Here is a 17,141-nt window from a genome sequence, read left to right on the forward strand (position 1 = left end):
CAAGAACACAGCAAGAAACGTAGTTGTACTTCATTGCACAAATGATCGACTCCGGTGCATAATGGGCTGCACTCATTGCTCTTGCCAGCAGGTGCAATTCCCACTGCAGACAATAACATTTGCCTATTTATGTCAAGCCCTGATTACTGTGTCATATGTAAAACAGGTCTTTCTTGCAAGGAAAACAAGGGGAGGAGGAGGGGGGGGAAAATCAGCTGTGACTCATCCAAGCCAGTGGTGTGATAGCAGCCTGGAGGAGCCGTGCTGGGCTGGACACCAGCTGGCTGCTGCGCCCTGCAACAGCAGGCACGAGCTCGGCCTCCCGGTCGTGTTCTTTCTTGGAGAATGGGGAGAGGCGAGAGCCCGCGGCTCAGGCTGGGTGCTGCCCTGGGACCGTTATGCTGTCAAAACGCATCCACGGAGAACAGAAATACCAGCGGCCCCCGGCAGACACGGTCCTGCGCTCCTCTGCTAACGCGTCCCCTCCACCTCCTCAGCAAGGACGCGGGGAAAAGCTGGCGGCGAGCACACGGGTGACCTACAGAGAGCCCACAGCGCCTGGAGCCGCGCCAGCAGGCAGCTCGGCAGAACAGGCTCCGTGGCTGCCAGCAGCAGGCTCCGGTGGTCAGCAGATTTGTTCTCCGGTCGTCACTTGTCCTCAGGCTTTCCCCAAGGACAAGGCTGGGCTGCAGCGATCGGTTCTCCCGCTGCTTTTTGGGGCTCGCGTCAGGCAGGTTTACAACCTGGCGCTGTCGGGGGTGCATCCTCATAGGGCACCACGCTGCCATCGCACCCTGAGAGCAGAGGGGAGGAAGAAGAGCCAGAGCTCTCAGGCACCGCTGCCTGCCTCACAGCACCCAGAGCCAGAGAGACCTTTTTGGGTGCTGGCACCTACCAGCGAGTCCCCGGTCCCAGCTGCTGCCAGCCCTGCACCAGAGGGCAGGATCTGTGCACCCGCAGCCCCGTTCTCAAACACTCTTCTCCCCCAGCTCCAGGACTTTCTCCTCCCCTATGCATGCTGCAGGTTGAGTTCCCTTTCACTGTTGAACCTCCACATGGCCCATTCCCAACGCTGTCTTCCTCCTGAACTAAACCACCCCTCCATCCCATTGCCCACCTCCCTCTCTTCTCCCCGTTGCCACCAGATCCTCGCCGCAGCCTCTCCAAGCAGGACCTGAATGGTGACTTCCCTGCTCAGCACAGTGACTGCAATGGCCCCTGGGCTTCACCCGCGTCCCTGCTCAGCCAAGCCAGCCCAGCCCCAACCCTGCCACCTAATGACCGTCCATTACCTGCTGACACACAAAGCATTTCTAGCCCTGCTTCTTTCCACTCCGACCATACATAATCCCACCTGTAATTCCAACTTCGGCCAACGCACCCGTCTGCCTCCAACCTATTGCCTCGGCTGTCTCCTAAACAAAGTCCCAAGGAAATCCCTCCACTGAAGATCAATTCAAGCTCCAAAACGCTGACCATAGACCAGGGCAAGTTCTGAAACCAGAAAATGCTTTATTGGAAAGGTACAAAAAAACCAGTCACTGCAGCTAAATTTACAGCAATAAATTACGTTGTGGCTGTCAAGAGAAAGTAATGGACACATACACAGGGCTATTCGCCTTACAAACAGGAATCCACATTGCTTGGTATATCAATAATTTATTTTATAATAAAAAAGCAGCACAAAAATAAATATTGAAATGAAATTACTGAGTAACCACAGAGGATAGAATGAGCTGGTGATAAAAAACAACTTAAAACAGAAGACTTCTATCATTAAAAAAATGAAAGCAAGTATCCACCATCTACGGAAACACCCCAGCAGACTGAAATACAGACGAAGGAAAACAAATCCACATTACAAAAGTTTTTCGGTTTTGTTTCTTTTTTTTTTTCTTTTTCCTTTTTTTTTTCTTTTTTTAAATAAAAACAATCATGACAATGAATTTAAATGATTCGAGAGAGAAAAAAAAACAACAAACGAAAAAAAAAAAGGACAAACAAAAAGTAAAATGCCACCTTCTCGTCCTCCCCGGGTCTGAGCCATCCCATGGCCTGACCGCCCCGTGGCATCGCGCCCGGCCCTGCGGTGTCACCCAGGTCTCTAAGCTTGCTCTTTGCGGTCTGTACAGTTGGGCAAGAGCAGAGACGCTGATTCGCTTCCAAGGGACGTGGAGCTGCCCTGGAGGGAAGGGTTCCCCACTGCACGGCGCACACAAGGCTACCAGACCAGCCATGTCCCCCCATTTCATCTCCTGCCTCCCGCCCAGGTCACGCTGCGGATGGGGAGCAATAAAGAAACCAACCACAACACAAAACCACCCCAGGCCCGGCGGGGAGGACCCCAGCGCTCAAACCCAGAGCCCCCCGCTCCTCGGCAGGGTGGGGGGACACGTTAAAGAAGGGCAAAGAAGGGAGCCCCGGCATCCAAACTGCGGCAGCCAAGAGCCAAGCGAGGGGCAGGGCTGGGGGCAGCTCCCTGCACCCTGGCGAGTGCAGGACGGAAAACAAAATAAAACAATCATAAAATAAAATAAAACAACCAAACAGCAACAAACCCAACTCCAGAGGAATGCAACACACCAACCCCAAGCTGGAGGGTCCTCCAGGGTGGAGGAGCTGGGCCTCCAACGCGGACAAACAGCTTTTCGGGTCATTCCTCCCTCCACGTTACCTTGCGATTCTGATCCCTCTGTGGAAGTTTAGCCAGGACATTTCATTCCCCTCCAGGTCACCACCCAGGGAGCCCTGGACTGGCAATTTCTTTTAATAAAGATTTACAGTATCAAACTTGGAACAAAAAAAATTATTATTATTATTATTATTTTTGTTGCTTTTTTTACGAAAAATCTGTACGATAAAATGTATATAATTATATATTTATATATATATATTTCTCTCTCTTTAAATATTTCCATGTGGTCCTTATGGATATCCAATATGGATTACCTACCATGGCTATGGTATCAACAGCTTTAACAACACCCAGGCCTCTTGTTCTTTATCGAGTGACCAGAGATTTAAGTGCCTAGCGGCACTGAACCAGCAATCACTTGGACAAGCCTTTGGCACCCTTCCAAGAACTGGAAAAAAAAGCCCAAAAAGTAAGAGAAATACTTGGCCACAAGGGAAGTGCCACGTAACGATATGTTTCTCAACTCATTCCAACAGCAAGAAGACCTCACAGAACAAAGTTCAACCTCCGTCCCCCTCAGTGCGACTGGTCTGATCTCCCCGGCCGGGGGGTCAAGGGCAGCCAAGGGTGTTCCTATCTAGCCAGGAATGTTACGGAGCTCTGGAGCTGTTCTAAAGACTGGAAGCATTTGGGTGTTTTCAAGTCAACTGGCCTTTTTTTCATCAAGGTTTTCATCTCAAGCCCCAACAGTGCCAGGAGGCTCCATTTCGCCCGTTTTCAGAGGCACCTGTAAGGTCTGGGAAAAGTTTCCAATGTTTGCGAGCTGGAGAACATGAGAGGACCAGGAAATGACAGTAACATCTTTCTCTTCCTCAGCTTCTGCTGTGGGAGTCAATAACCGGTACGGATAGACAGGACATCAATCTGCCCGCTCGGAGACGGGGAGGGAGTGGAGGAGAAATGAGGTAACGCCAAGTGTCACCCACACTCTACGTGTTGGAAAAATCACTTGAAGGAAACTCCCTGCTCCCCTCCACGGCGCGTGGAGCCGGCAGGGGGAACGAGCCGCCGGGAAGCGTTTCAGCGACGCCCTTTCTGGCTCACTAAGGTCACGGATGTCGAGGACTGAACGAGAACCAAGGCTGAGGTTTCTCTTTTCATTAACCTATTTCTCAAAGGACCCTCCTGGGAAATCCAGAGACTCCAATGACAAGGTGAAAAAGAAAAATAGAATTAAGAAAGCAAGCTAACAACTTCTTCCAATGACAAGTAGGGCTTCACTACGTTTCTACAAACTTACTGCCATTCAAGGCAAGACAAAGCCTCAAACAACAAATTATACTGGGTGTCGGATGCCAATTCACTGTCCCCTTTGCAACAACTGTGGCACTTGATTATTCCTTCAGTTCAAAACGCTCATGAATTCTCCGGGATCTTTGTTTTCTGAGCCCAAATCCTCTAAGCTCTGCTCCTCATCTGAAACCTCAGCAACCTCCTTCTCTTCTCACCTGTGTGAGAACAGGCATCGTCCATCCCACAAGTCTCTGACCTGCCCTGCGAAACTCACAGTCCCTTTTCTTTCCTACTTCAAAAAGAAAAACAAACGAACAACAACAAAACACACAAACACCAACATAGCTATTTTTTTTCTTTTTTTTTTTCTTTTTTTCTTATTTTTTTTCTTTTTTTTTTTTTTTTTTTTTTACAGTGACCTGGAAACATTCATCTTTTCATCATCTCTCCTTTTGGCTTCCCACCTCCTGCCCATTGCCGAGCCAGAAATCCTTCTCCCAAACCATTGCTCAGAGCCACACGAACGACTTCTCCATCCCAATCCTTCCACCCCCTACACACACCGATTTTCCATCCTGCCTTCCGCGCGCCTCTCCGGGATAATTCACCCATCCCCAAGAGAAAGCGTCAAGTTTCAGGGTCACATTCACACAGGCTGAACACCGAGGGCTGTCCACTGTAGTCTTTGGATCCCAACTTCAGCGCCTGACGTGCTACAGAGAGGAAAAGACTCTTCCAGCTCCTTTCCCACCTCCCCACAGCCCTTCTCTGGTCAAAGACCGGTGAGCCCAGCGCTCCGGCTGGGATGTCCATCGCTATCCTATCAATGCTTTTGTCAAAGAGGAGGTTCTGCAACTTCTCCCCTCCCGTCTGAACGCTATTTGCCCTCTAGTTAACGCTTCAGTGCTTTAAAAACATCTGCCCGAAATACTCTGCACAAAGCCCTCCTCATAGTGCTGATCCCAGCAGAACCGGCCACCTTCTCGCCGACAGTTCTGCCTCCACCCGCTCGCACCTGCAGCATTTTTCCTCATCTCCCCTTCTCCTCCCCACCACACGGCTCTTCACAGCATTTACCGTGCCTCCTTCCCTTAAGCTTCAGTGAATCCAGAAAAAAAAAGCCAACAAAACCCAAAAAATAAAGTCACCATTTCAAGACCGCGGATCATTTGGAAGAAATAAACTGCATAAATATACCCAATTCACAGGCACACCTTAGGGAAGGAACTATCGGGAAACTTGGGCTTGGAATAAAGGAAGCTGCGATGTAGTTTATAGGCCACACAGGTAATGGGGCATATTAAAATATGTAAAATATATATTTTTCCATATTTTAACAGCATAGATTGAAAACAAAAGGTTACTCCTAACGGGTGTGGTCAGACCCAAGCATTAGTCTCCAACGTCCTCCCGCTCCCATCCATTCATAGCAGGATGAAATCTAATCCAAGGAGCCTATAGCCCTGCCCTTGTAACACCAGATGGAAGAGGGGAAGGTGGGGGAGACCCTTCTTACGGGGAGTAGGATGCCACTAAAGGAAACTTTTTTTCCCCATACATTCATCTCACATGATGATTTCTACGGTCCATGTGTTCCTGGCTCTTGAGCATCATTCACAAAGACTCCGAAGGCTCCTCAGGTATCTTCTCCCAGCTGGAAAGCCGCCCCACGGCTGAGAGGGGCTTGGGGAGGCAGGGGGAAGGAGGAAGCAGATCTTGCAACTTGTGCTGCGTACAGAGCTCAAATCCTGGACACGAGAGCTCGATGGAGCCACTGAGTCCAGACAGAAGCAGCCAGTTCGGTTCTCTTTGTAGGTTTGGTGGGGTTTTGTCGTGGGGTTTTTTTTTTCCTTAATTTTTTTGCACTTTTGGAAGAGGATTGTTAAAATGCCAATTCTTGCCGTGACCGAGGACTCCGGAACAATGCATAAGAGCCTTCTTCTCCCCTCCCCTCTGAAAGGCTGCTAGTTCCCCCCCCACCGAGGGCACTAGGACGCTGCTGAAAACGGCACAGAACTGGATGAGATTTCGGCTGATTTCACGATGGTGATGACACTGGTGGTGGCAACTTTGGTCGGGGTAATAGGCCCTCGCGCCACAGTACGAGCAAAGGTCTGGAGTGCTTCGTACTTGGAGCGCAAGGCGTCCAGCTCTAGCTTCATGCTGCTGTTTTCTCTGGCCAGCTTCTCCACCTCTTGCTGCAGCTCGACCCGCTGCCTCTCCAGCTCCTCTTTCTGAGTCACACGCTTGATGCGGCAGCTGGCAGCGTAGCCCCGGTTCTTCAGCGTGCGCCTCCGCTGCTTCAGACGGATGACCTCCTCTTTGGTGAGACCCCTCAGGTGCTGGTTCAGCTCCCGTACGGACATTGACACGAGTTCATCATCACTCAGCACTGGGGCATTCTCTCCTGACTCCTCCTTTACCTGTAAATACCAACAGCACAGGGGTAGCAGCAACCCGTGGGTGGGTTGACAGGTCACCCCTCAGCAGCGTGACACCCCTACCCGGAACACACCCCCAAAGCACTGTAGAGGGCACGTGCTGCACTGAAACATTTGGGTTGAACACAGCAGAGACGCAAGCGCTGCTGTCATCTGGGTTTGGGTCACCCTCTTAAGTGAGAGAAAGCAGTGAGCCTTACACACCCAGCGTGATTTTTTTAAGGAGATACACGTGAAGCAGACTGAAGCCCTTTGCGTTCCTTTGTCAGGACCCAGAATTCAAACCAAATGCTAAAGACGACACTTTTTCCCAGGATTATGCTGGGAGACCAGTGCAGTACCTCAAAAGCAGATCGGCCACTCGTATGCAGGGTTTAATTCAGCATTTTGTGGCTTTTTGTTGAAGACTGCTCATTCAGGTACTGAACAAAACCAAAACTGCTTGGCTCAAGGACCACAGTCTGATTTGGTTTTCCTGAAGCACAGGCCAGGCTCTGAAATTACATGAGAGACGCCAAGGCCTTTTTCTCCAGGAGGTTTGCTGCCACAATTATTTCTCAGAACCTTTGAGACATCATCCTTTTGTCTCTTCAGAGACTGCAGGACACCTGGAATGAAGAGCCAAGACACCGAAAAGAAACTGCGACAACGCCTGCACAGGCTGCCGTCGAGATGGCATGGATATGAAAGACACCAGCTGGACGTGTCCCTTTCCCCAGTGCCTCCCAGTCCTAAGGGCCTGGGAGCACTGGTTTCAGGATGCTACCAAGACCTGCTATAGCAAAAAGTCTCCTGGATAGCAATCTGGATACACCAGCCTTCACACCATCCCAGAGACTTCACCCTTCTCTCTGGGTATTGTCGGTTTTCTTCTACCCTAACTTTTCATGTAGATAGTGGGAAATTGTATGGACACCCTCTTGTAAGTCTAAGAATGAAGAAGGACAGTCCTGTACGGCTCTGTGACAGCCTCCCCGGCACCCAGCATCGCCCGCTTCCCTACCTTTAACGCCTTGTTCGGTTTGGGATTAGTCGTCATAACCTGAGCACAGTCTTCCGGACAAAACCGCTCAGAAATTGCAACTGGAAAAAGAAAACAAGATTTTTCAGGTTATAGTCATCTCAGAGACGAAGGCACCCAACACACTGCCCAAACCCCCAACTCAACCACCATTAAAAGAAACAGTCACACAATTAAAACTGATCTCTGAATCCACCCCAGTGTTTACCCCATACAGTTAAAAGAAATTTGCGTTGACAAGTGCATCGCTTTCTAATGCTAAAGACTACAGATTGTGCTGTTAACTACAGTAAGATGAAGCAGGGAAAACAGGGCAGGGATGGGGGAAAGGACACCGGCTCTCGTTTGTCAACACCATGCGACGTGCAACCCTTCCCAAGGGGAGCGCGGCCTCCCGGGCCCCGCACTCGCTCACCTCCCTCCGGAGGAATCCCAGACGCTTCAAATGGCCTACTAGGGACTGAATTAAGAGTCACCTCCGCTCATAAAAGGCACTGAAAAGCCACAAGACAACAACTCCCTTCGTTCTTATTTTGATTATTATTAACCCGGCTCAAAATTGAATCAGCAACCCAGAAAGGAGCTGCCTGGTTTGTAACCTGCTTTCAGTGCCGTCCCCACCCAGAGGAGACGCCACCAGGAAACCCAAACAACAGAAACAAAAGCCCCCCTGACAACAAAGCAAGGCAGGAGTTCCCTTCTCCCAACCCACCGAGACTGTTGCTTCCCAATCCTCTCGGCCCCAGGCTGCGAGAGCCAACCTGCCCGATGTTTCTAGCGACGTGGAAGCATGTCCACGCTGACACAGACCGTCCCCTGCCGAGACGCTGCCCTTCACTCTCACCTTAACCAGCGACTACACCTCTAACATCAACGCCTCGCAGAAAACCCACCTGCCCGCGCCTCCACGCAAACCCTTGGCCCCGCGGTGACGGCAGCACGCGGGTCCACCGGGTACCTACCGCGAGAGAGGTGACCGCAGCCGTGCCACCATCACAGCCTCTGCCTATCGCTCCCCCCGCGGGGAGGGTGCGAGGCGCTGGTCCCCCCCGAACGCAGGGCGGCTTCGAGGGCTGCGCACCCCCGGCACCACAGAGCCCGTCTGGCGGGAGTCCTCTCTCTTCCCCCGCCTCTCCAGCCCAGCCCAAACCCTCCCCATTTCCACGTCTGCATCGTGTCACACATCCTAATCATTCATGAAAAATCCAGCCAAAGCATCCCAAGCATGATTCCCTTCTGATAGTTGCCATGGTGACCTTGGGAAAGTAGCCAACCCGGAGACAGTCTCCATGGAAACAGAGAAGCCCAAAAGCAATAATGACTTCAGGTCATGTCTGTGCAAAGACATCACGAGGTCGTCGGAGAGTAAACAAACTCATTCATATCTGCAAACAGGGGGAGGCAGGATTGGGGGGGACATAAAGGTGGGGTGCAGGGGCCAGCGGGAGCCATGCGGGTGAAGGTGCTGGCTCAGCCCGCACTGCTGTCACTTCAATTTTATCAGTCAAGACACCTCACTGTCACACGACTTACGTAAAAAAACAAGAAGAAGAGCACGGAGGAATAAAAGAAGAAAACAATCGCGGAAGTGCAAAGCCGTGAGATACTATCCTAGATATTAGGGAGTACATTTAGGTGCCTCCTCTATTTTTAAGCTCCAGACAGCACAGCTCTCCATGTCTGGAGGAGGGACAAGGACAGTCGCACAGCACACAAGCCAAGATGCTCCGTGATGAATGGACCACTTACAGCAACTGGTGTGTGCTGCATTTTCTAGAGCATCACCGAGTCCTTCCCTCCTCTCCTCCAGCACCAAACCCCACCCTGGGCACAAATCCAGCAGCCCCTGCCTCCTCCACACCGGGGCTGGACACAGGGTAAGGGAGCAAGCCCCAGTCCCCAGCAGCCACCTCGGAGGGACGGGGATGCTCCTGACCTCTGGCTGATGCCACACTGCGTGTTTTGCACGCGGGCTGGCTGCGGGCAGGATCTCCTGCGAGCGCAGGCATCTCCTCGCGCCCCAGCGCTGCCCTTTCGCCGTCCATCGCTTCCCCTCCGCGCCGGGCGATCGCCGCCCACCCCTACCTCCAGGCCGGAGGCGCAGGCGGAGGTGTTAGCACGGAGGAGGAAGGAAAAAGCTCCTCGTCCTGGCGAGTTCGGGAGAGCGGAGAGGCTGCCAGTGCGTAAAGGAAAGGGCCGGCAGCCCCCTCCCTGCAGACGCAGAGCGCGTCGGGCCGCGCAGGCAGTTGGTGCCATAGTTATGCAGTGAGTCACCAGCTGTTTACAGAGTTTGAGAGCTCACATTCCCACAGCATCAGAAACTCTTCCTTCCCTCGGCATCCCCCTCCCTCCCCGGCCGCCCCCATCCCTACAAGGAAAGGGGCACGCTGCCGTCCCGCTGGCGGCACTCCGCGCTGCTAAAAGCGGAAAAGGAAAGTCAAAAAGGAGGGGGAGGCCGACGACAGGCCCGTCACACCCACCGATTACACAAAAAGCCTTTTGATCCTCACCCAGCCCGGCTTCAAAGCGCTTTCCACGCCAGCCGATGGAAAAACTGAACAGGGCCGCTCGGCTGCACGGAGATGGAAAGAAATGTAAAATATCATGGAAAAGCAGAGGTGAGGTTGTCTCCGGTGGGGGTCAGCGTGTGGGCTTATCTGCCACCCCCAGCAATGCTCCAGCTGCACCTGACCAAAGCCCCTCTGGTCACCTGTTGCTCCGTGTCGTCAGAGGAACATCTGACCCTGCACACTCCCCGGGGGAAGGCACAGACACCCCTGTGCTCGCTACAGGGTCTTGTGCCGCACTCGTCTCGCCCTGCACGCAGAAGCATCCTGGATGGGCCGGCACCCCCCCGAGATGGGCTGAGACCCATCCTATGAGGGTGGTGAAACACTGGCCCAGGTTGCCCAGAGAGGTGGTGGATGCCCCATCCCTGGAGACATCCCAGGCCAGGCTGGACCGGGCTCTGTGCAACCCAAAGATGTCCCTGCTCGCGGCAGAGGGTTTGATTAGATGAGCTTTGAAGGTCCCTTCCCACCCAAAGCATTTTATGATTCTGTTGCACCAGGGACAAGGTGCCAGAGCTGCTGCTGGCACAGAGAAGAGCAAGGAGATTCGGGGCACTGTCAGGAATCGTGATGCGGAACCCCCTTCAAACAGGGGTGGGAGGTGGGGGTCTGCCCTGACCCTAAGAGCAGGATGGGGTAGTGCAAACAGAAACACTCAAACAGGCTCCAGTGACGCAATCAGACACGAGTGCCAGGGTGAGTCTTATCTTCACACCAGGTGAACCCTCAGGTGTGGTCCAGGCTGCGCTCATAACCAACACAACACTCCCAACCCTCACCAACAGTCCTCCGGGCCCCGTCTGCATCTCCCCGCTTGCAAAATCCTTCTCATCAGGACTACCTGGGACTGCTCAGCTACCAAAAAAAACAACTAATATCAGCACAGCATCTCCCGTGGTTAGAAGGCAAAACCCCGCGACACAAATCGTAAACCATCCTGCAAACATGCCATACCCAGCAGCATCCCCTAAACATGCTGCACAGGGGTCTTCTGGGACCCCGCCTGCGATTTGATTACTAGAACCCTTTTAGTCTTTACCCTATTCCTGCCCTTCTTTTCTTAATTGTATTTGCTGCATCACAGCTAAAATTAGGAGCTCAGCTTTTTGGAACAAGGACCGCATTACATCTCTGTTCTCTAAGCTGTACAACACACTTTGAACGCTACATAAATAAAGCGGTGAGTAGTAATACACCAACTGTAAGGGGCAAGGGCTTTTCCAGCGCAGCTCCACGCTTGTATTTAAAGCAAGTGTTTTGACTGTGGGTTACATAAAGAGCCCTTGTAATTCTGCAATAAAGTTACCCATTGAGAGCCTTGCCAACACCATCTCCCTCTCTCAGACGACTCCTATGCCCCTTGCAACATCCTCCCAAAAACCTGGAGGTCTCCAGCTGACATCCCAAGCCTGATGGTCTCAGCTTGGACCACCTAGAGATCCCCAGCTCCTTTACTCTGAAAGAGGAAGAGGGCAGAAAGCCTGACTCAGGCAGAGGTAGGACAGAGCTTTCCACGCAAGGCTTGCAATTAAGAAAGAAAAACATGCCAGAATGAGATTTCAGACTTTCCACGCTACAGGGCTTTCAAAGCGCATTACGCATTAAGGAATTACTATAAAGTCACTGCCGACACCCGACAACTGCGGATGAACTCGAATTTTAGAACTCTTTCTACACTGAAAGACAACCCTGGCCAGAACACGAGTGCCTGGCAGCCAGCCCTGCTGGTGTTTAGCTTTCATCCTCAGACACGTACAGCAAACTGAAAACATGCAACCCTCACCTTCAGCCAGGCCAGCGACGGCTTCCAGAGGGCAGAAAAACAGCGTAAGGTTCAAGCAGCGATGGGGATCTCTGCCATGGCGTCTCAATCCAGCACTGGCACTTACACAGGGAATACTCTACTCATTCCCAAACGCAACGATTTAAATCCCAGGCAGTTGTTTTAGTAAAGTTACCCAAATTTCTCATTCATCCACAAGTTATTCCCAGCTCCAGAGCGCTAGCCAAACAGATGTGCATACCAAGGATAACATCAGAGCTGACAGGTGAAGGCAGCTACAGATGCTTAAATCTTCATCGCCGTGCCTCTGCCGCTCGGAGGAACGACGCGGATTCCCGGCACATTGCAGCACGGTAGGCAGAGCACCGTCCCTCTCCCCATCATTCAGAAAGCCATTCTCCTGCTCTGACAATCTTCACACATCCTGCAAGGCAGACTGACGCTTGTCACTCATTTGTAACGAGAACGGGGAGGGACAGGCTGGTGGTGTGAATCAGAGAGCAGAAGCATATGCGAGGCAATATATTTGACATGAAGAGAGAGAAGACACAAGGAGGGGGTGAGTCACTGTTTACTGTTCTAGAGGAGCTCCACACAGCCCTCGCCCAGCTGGCCGGTTTTCCATTTCCCTTATGGATCGGAACCAGCATCCAGCAGCAAAGAGGAGATTCAGGAACCTTCAGAGAGCATCTGAGAGCTGCCAGGACACAGCTCTCTGAGGCGCTCTCTGGGGAAGCCTGGACATGGATCAGACAGTCTTCAGTGGTTTGGTAAACAACCTAGTCAGATGCTGCAGAGAGCCTGTGGTTTGGGAGAGGAGGATACGCAGTACCAGGAGGGTACGCTTGCGCGTCACCTTAGAAACTTCATGGAGTAGGTGGCTGGAAGGGAAAGGTATGTGGCAGACAGCCCCGGCACTGAGCAGCACACAGCGCTTTTTCCATCGGGCACTTAGAAGTGCAGTGACGGAGCTACACCAGAATTACACCTCAGCATCACTAGCCCAGAGATGCAGCCCCTACAGACAGCCAGGCTGAGCCACAGAGTAGCAAATAACTTGCTCAGATGGACCTTGGGGCAGAGCTGGGATTCCCAACTCGACTGCTCCCGACCCCACATGCCAGCCAATGCATCTTCACCGTTCCAATAATGGAACATATTGGCATCTCTATTCAGGGTCCTTAAATATTGCAAGGCAGCGAGATTCACTGCACAACCTGCCCCTCCGCTCAGGAGTTCAGCAGCAGGGTAATCGCTCCCGTTGTTGCCTTTTCCCCCCACCAAGTCCACGTGTGGACGGCCCCAGAGCTCCGCGTCGCTTGTGCTTGCTTTGTGTCCAGAAGACTCTCTGCCCGAGTTTGAAGACAGCCTGAAACAACAGCTCACGCAGAAGTGGAAACTGCCTGCTCATCTCTACAGGGTGCTGAGCCTGAAACTTCCTGATAATTGAAAGTGCTAGCACCACTCAAGTATTTCACAGCTGGATGTTTACAAAAATGATCAGCGAGTGAGCTTATCCCACAAATCCCGACTGCTGCGGGGGCCAGTGCTCCCAGCTGTCCTTTCTTTGCTTCCCAAACATCTCACACAGCTAGAGATTTTCAATACCAACTTCTGCGGTGCATTCCATGCCATTAATCATCTTCCAACGTTGATGGAAATCAGAGTGTATCGAGCTGATCTGTATTTTTCCCTTTCAGGAGGCACACAGCGGTACTGAACTCCTTTGCCGCAACAGATTGCCGAGACGGGCGACGGCACAGAAATGAGATAAAATATGACAAGGCACTCTGTCCTTGACAGGCGAGCAAAGGAGAAAGAGCTAACAAATTTCTGCTTCTGGTTCAGAAACACTTGCCAAGCAGGGTACAAACCTGGCGCAATATAGCCTGGAACATCTAATAGCTCAGGTGCAAAGCCCTGACAAGCTCAGAGCTGCTGAAGCAAGCTGGGTGTCCTGACAGCGAGAGTCACCGCACGCCCCAACCTTGCGGGAATCGCCCGGTCGCCGCTGGACCGCCGGTCTGGCACCTCCGGCGAGCAGGAGCCGAGTTATCGGCGGTGCCGCGCAGCCCTGCGCGCTGCCATTGGGCAGCCGCGGCGTCCATCAGCCCGAGGAAGTGACTGCACGAGGACGGCTTCTCGCAGGCAGCACCGCGTACACACGGAAGGAAAGTGGGAAAGCAGAGGAACGCGCGCCCGTTTCACCAGTGAGCAAAAAAAAACCCCATAAGAACCACAAGGTAATCTCACTCACTGCTAAACCCTGACGGCACCGCGGTGCAATGTGCTGGGCTGGGGCGTGGGGCTGCGCTTGGCCACGGACTGGGCTTATAAAGTCTGCAAGTGTAAGAAAAAGGCGTGCAGCTTTCCGGGGAAACACTTTCCTTTCGCTGGCTCCCTCTGCCTCCACAGTCCCAGCTCAGCTTTAGGACTATGCTGGTGACGGAGGGGGCAGCCAAGTGAAAGTGAAAATAGAGGCCTTTCCCTTTTCTGTAACAACTTTGCCCGAAGTGGGGCTCGTTCCTAATTTGAGACCTCATGGCCTGCTTTTGGCAGAATCTGTAAAGTAAATCCTCCGCGGAGCAGCCCACGAGGGAGGGGAGCGGGCTCTCAGCCTGAGGAAGAAGAGGAAAGTCTTTCTCAAACAGACCCGGCCACACTGGGAGAGTTTGGAGATCTCAGTTCCCCTCGCTCGTGGCCTGGATGTTCCCCCACCGCCTTCATCAGGCGCTCAGAAGAGGTTTCCCCCACCCACCCCATTTCTGACTAAACCCCCAAACCGCCCCGCGCCCACCAGTCACACGGTAGCACCCACTCCCAGAATGTCCCCGTCCCCCTTCCTCCCACCAGCACGTCCCAGGTGTCCCACAACATCCCACTTTCAGGGCTTACCCCATACACACACCCCTCCCGCCAGCTCCGGGACCAGCCCGAACGCACCACGCACCGCTCCCTCTTCCGACCCAAAAAACAGAAGCCGTGCTCGAGGGAGATAACCCCCCGCCCAGCCCTTAACCCCCCCTTCCCCAGCCCATCCGCCGGGGAATGAGGAGCCCAGCCGGCGTTTGCCACCGGTGGCTGCTCCCGCCCGATAAGGCGAGGCGGGGAGCGGCTCAGCGCGGCCGCCAGCACCGGGGCCACCGCACCGGGGCCACCGCACCGGCTCCCTCCGTACTACAAAAGCTGCTATTTTTAGACAGCGGAGCGCGCGGCGTCACAACAGGTTTCCTCACATGTATTTTAAGAACCATTCAGAGGCAGGCAGCGCGCTCAACCCCGGGGCCGGGGGGGGGAGTAAAAATAATAACAAGGAGACGAACGCACGGCCCAGGCGCGGACCCGGCGTCCCTTCCCGAGGGGTCCCTAAGCCCCGTGTCCCCACGGGTGCGGGGGGAGCCCCGTCGGGCCCGTCCCGCGGGCGGCTGAGCGCCGCTGGCCCCGCGCGGGGTGTGGAGCGGTGGGGAAGGTGTGACCGCGGGTCCCGCCGAGCCCCCGCCCCGCCGCGGCTCCCAAGGTGCTCGGAAGCGGCCGGGCCGAGGTGCCGCTCGGCAGCGCTGCCCTGCTCCCCCCGCCCCGCGCCCCTCACCGCCGGGCCCCACGTGTGCGCCCGGCCCGGTGCGAGGGGCGGCGGCACCACGTGCCCGGCGCGGTGGTGACTCAGCACTTTTACCTCCGCCGCCCCGCCCGCCCGCGCCCTACCGGACCCCACCGGACCGAGCCGGAGCGGACCGACCCGCGCCCCCCCTGCCTCCCTCCCCAAATCAGCGGCAGCGCGCGGCCGCACGCCCCCCTCCACCCCCCCCTCCCCAGCTCCACCCCCCCGCCCCGCCGCGCCGCGCCCGGGCGGCTCCTCACCTGCGTGCCGGCGGGAACGCGCGCCCGGGGCGGGGGCGGCGGCGGGGGGCGGCGGGGGGGGCGGCAGGGGCGGCGGCGGGGGCGCTGCGCGGCTCCCTCCCTCCCTGCCAGCGAGTCCCGCGGACAACAACAAGCGCGGGGCGGCCCCCTCCCCCCCGCCGCGCCGCCGACCAACCAGCGCCCCCGCCGCTTCCGGCATGGCGCGTCACGGCCGCGCGTCACCCGGCCCGGCCCCGCCCCGGCGGCGACGCGTCACCTCCCCCGGCCACGCCCGCCCGGTTCATTCATGGGGAAGGGCGCGGGGAAGGGGGCGGGGCGTGCATGGCGCCGTCACGGAGGCGCCTCCCGCGCCGGTTCGGGGTGTGCGGCGCCGAGCACCGGCCCCGGGAGGCCGGGCTCTCCCCGGGGCCCTCTCCGAAAGCTCCCGTTTAGCCCGGAGCGGCCCCGGTGGAGCGGGGCGCGGTGTGGTCGTGGGGTTTTGTACCTTCACGCGTGAGTGGGTTTGCAGGGGGTCGGGGCAGGCGGCGGTGGGGGAGCGTGTCCTGGACACCGTGAGGCTCTCGGGGGTGCTCAGAGGCTATTTTGGTTCTCGGGCTCCACGAGGCGGCCGCTGGCAGGGTTTGCTCTCCTCCACCGGGCACCGGACCAGCTTTGCCCCAGCATTGCTGGATCCCAGAGCCCACCCGGGTCCCAGACATCCCCTCCCCGGCAATGCTGCAGGGTCAAATCCTGCCCCGGGGCCAGATCTTGTGCCCAACCCTCACTCTTTGCTTATGCAATTATGAGAGATGCTAATACAACACCTGACTCCAATGGGGTGAGAGAAGTTACAGACCTTGGGAGCACCCAACAGTGATGAAAATGCATCCAAAAATGTAATAACACAGGTGGCTGACCCAACCCAACGGCCTCCATCAAAACTGGGCTCTCTCTGATTTTTTTGTGTTCATAACTATATTAGAAAGTTTGTGTCAGCCCTGTGCAATCCATGCTTTCCAGCCTTGGGCCCAAATGTCCTCATTGGAGCAGACCTAGGGGCCATAGTTGAGGCTTTAAGTAAGATCCCGTCTTTCGCTGCTCCCTTTGCACAATGTGAGTTGCAAAACATGGTGACCTGCACACCTGCCACAGCCTCACGGGTCTGTGCAGCCAGAGTGAGCCCTGGCTGAAGTGAAGTTCAGGGAGACGCACCTCCCTGTTGTTAAGAAACCCCTGTTCTTTTTTGGAACTGAGCTAATGAGGTTGCTTACACCTCCCAGGCGATGGCATAAAGCTGCCGCCCAGTGTGACTGCAACAGCATTGGCCTCCACCTCTCCCAGATTTGCAGACTCTGGTTGAAAACCTGCCCTCAGCATGGGGACGGGGGGAGCTCGGGGCTGGAAAGTAGATTTTAACCATCCCTGTGATCCCCGCTGATGCCTCTGAGGTGTGTCTGCAGGTCTCCTTTACATCCATGGTGGGTTCTGGTGGCTCAGAGATCCAAGACAAGCAGGGAGAGGAGTGTGGAGTTGGGAGCCTTTTGGCCACTGTTGTCCCCAG

At 54.8% G+C, this 17,141-nt stretch overlaps 1 protein-coding gene across 6 annotated transcripts; it reads right to left on the reverse strand.

Annotated features, from left to right (window-relative positions):
* Positions 1 to 1,492: 1,492 nt before the first annotated feature.
* MAFK (MAF bZIP transcription factor K) lies at positions 1,493 to 15,738 on the reverse strand. 6 transcript variants are annotated; one of them, XM_065850355.2, is made up of 3 exons: positions 15,602 to 15,738; positions 7,373 to 7,452; positions 1,493 to 6,351 (listed from the first exon to the last, which is right to left on the reverse strand). In XM_065850355.2, the coding sequence occupies exons 2-3, from the start codon at positions 7,406 to 7,408 to the stop codon at positions 5,917 to 5,919; spliced, it is 471 nt and encodes a 156-aa protein (XP_065706427.1). In that variant the 5' UTR covers positions 7,409 to 7,452; positions 15,602 to 15,738; the 3' UTR covers positions 1,493 to 5,916. The 6 variants fall into 6 exon arrangements, with proteins under 6 accessions (XP_065706427.1, XP_071671097.1, XP_065706428.1 ...); XM_071814996.1 differs by lacking the exon at positions 15,602 to 15,738 and adding an exon at positions 11,985 to 12,155; XM_065850356.2 differs by lacking the exon at positions 15,602 to 15,738 and adding an exon at positions 11,744 to 11,960.
* Positions 15,739 to 17,141: the final 1,403 nt, after the last annotated feature.

The sequence above is a fragment of the Patagioenas fasciata genome, chromosome 15 (genome assembly GCF_037038585.1).
Source record: "Patagioenas fasciata isolate bPatFas1 chromosome 15, bPatFas1.hap1, whole genome shotgun sequence".
NCBI lineage: Eukaryota > Metazoa > Chordata > Aves > Columbiformes > Columbidae > Patagioenas > Patagioenas fasciata.

Excerpts from the sequence above, each read along its gene's own strand:
- MAFK (XM_065850355.2), bottom strand. The coding sequence starts at position 7,408 with ATGACGACTAATCCCAAACCGAACAAGGCGTTAAAG. Across the intron at positions 6,352-7,372 it reads AACCGAACAAGGCGTTAAAG|GTAAAGGAGGAGTCAGGAGA; the intron begins GTAGGGAAGCGG and ends TGGTATTTACAG.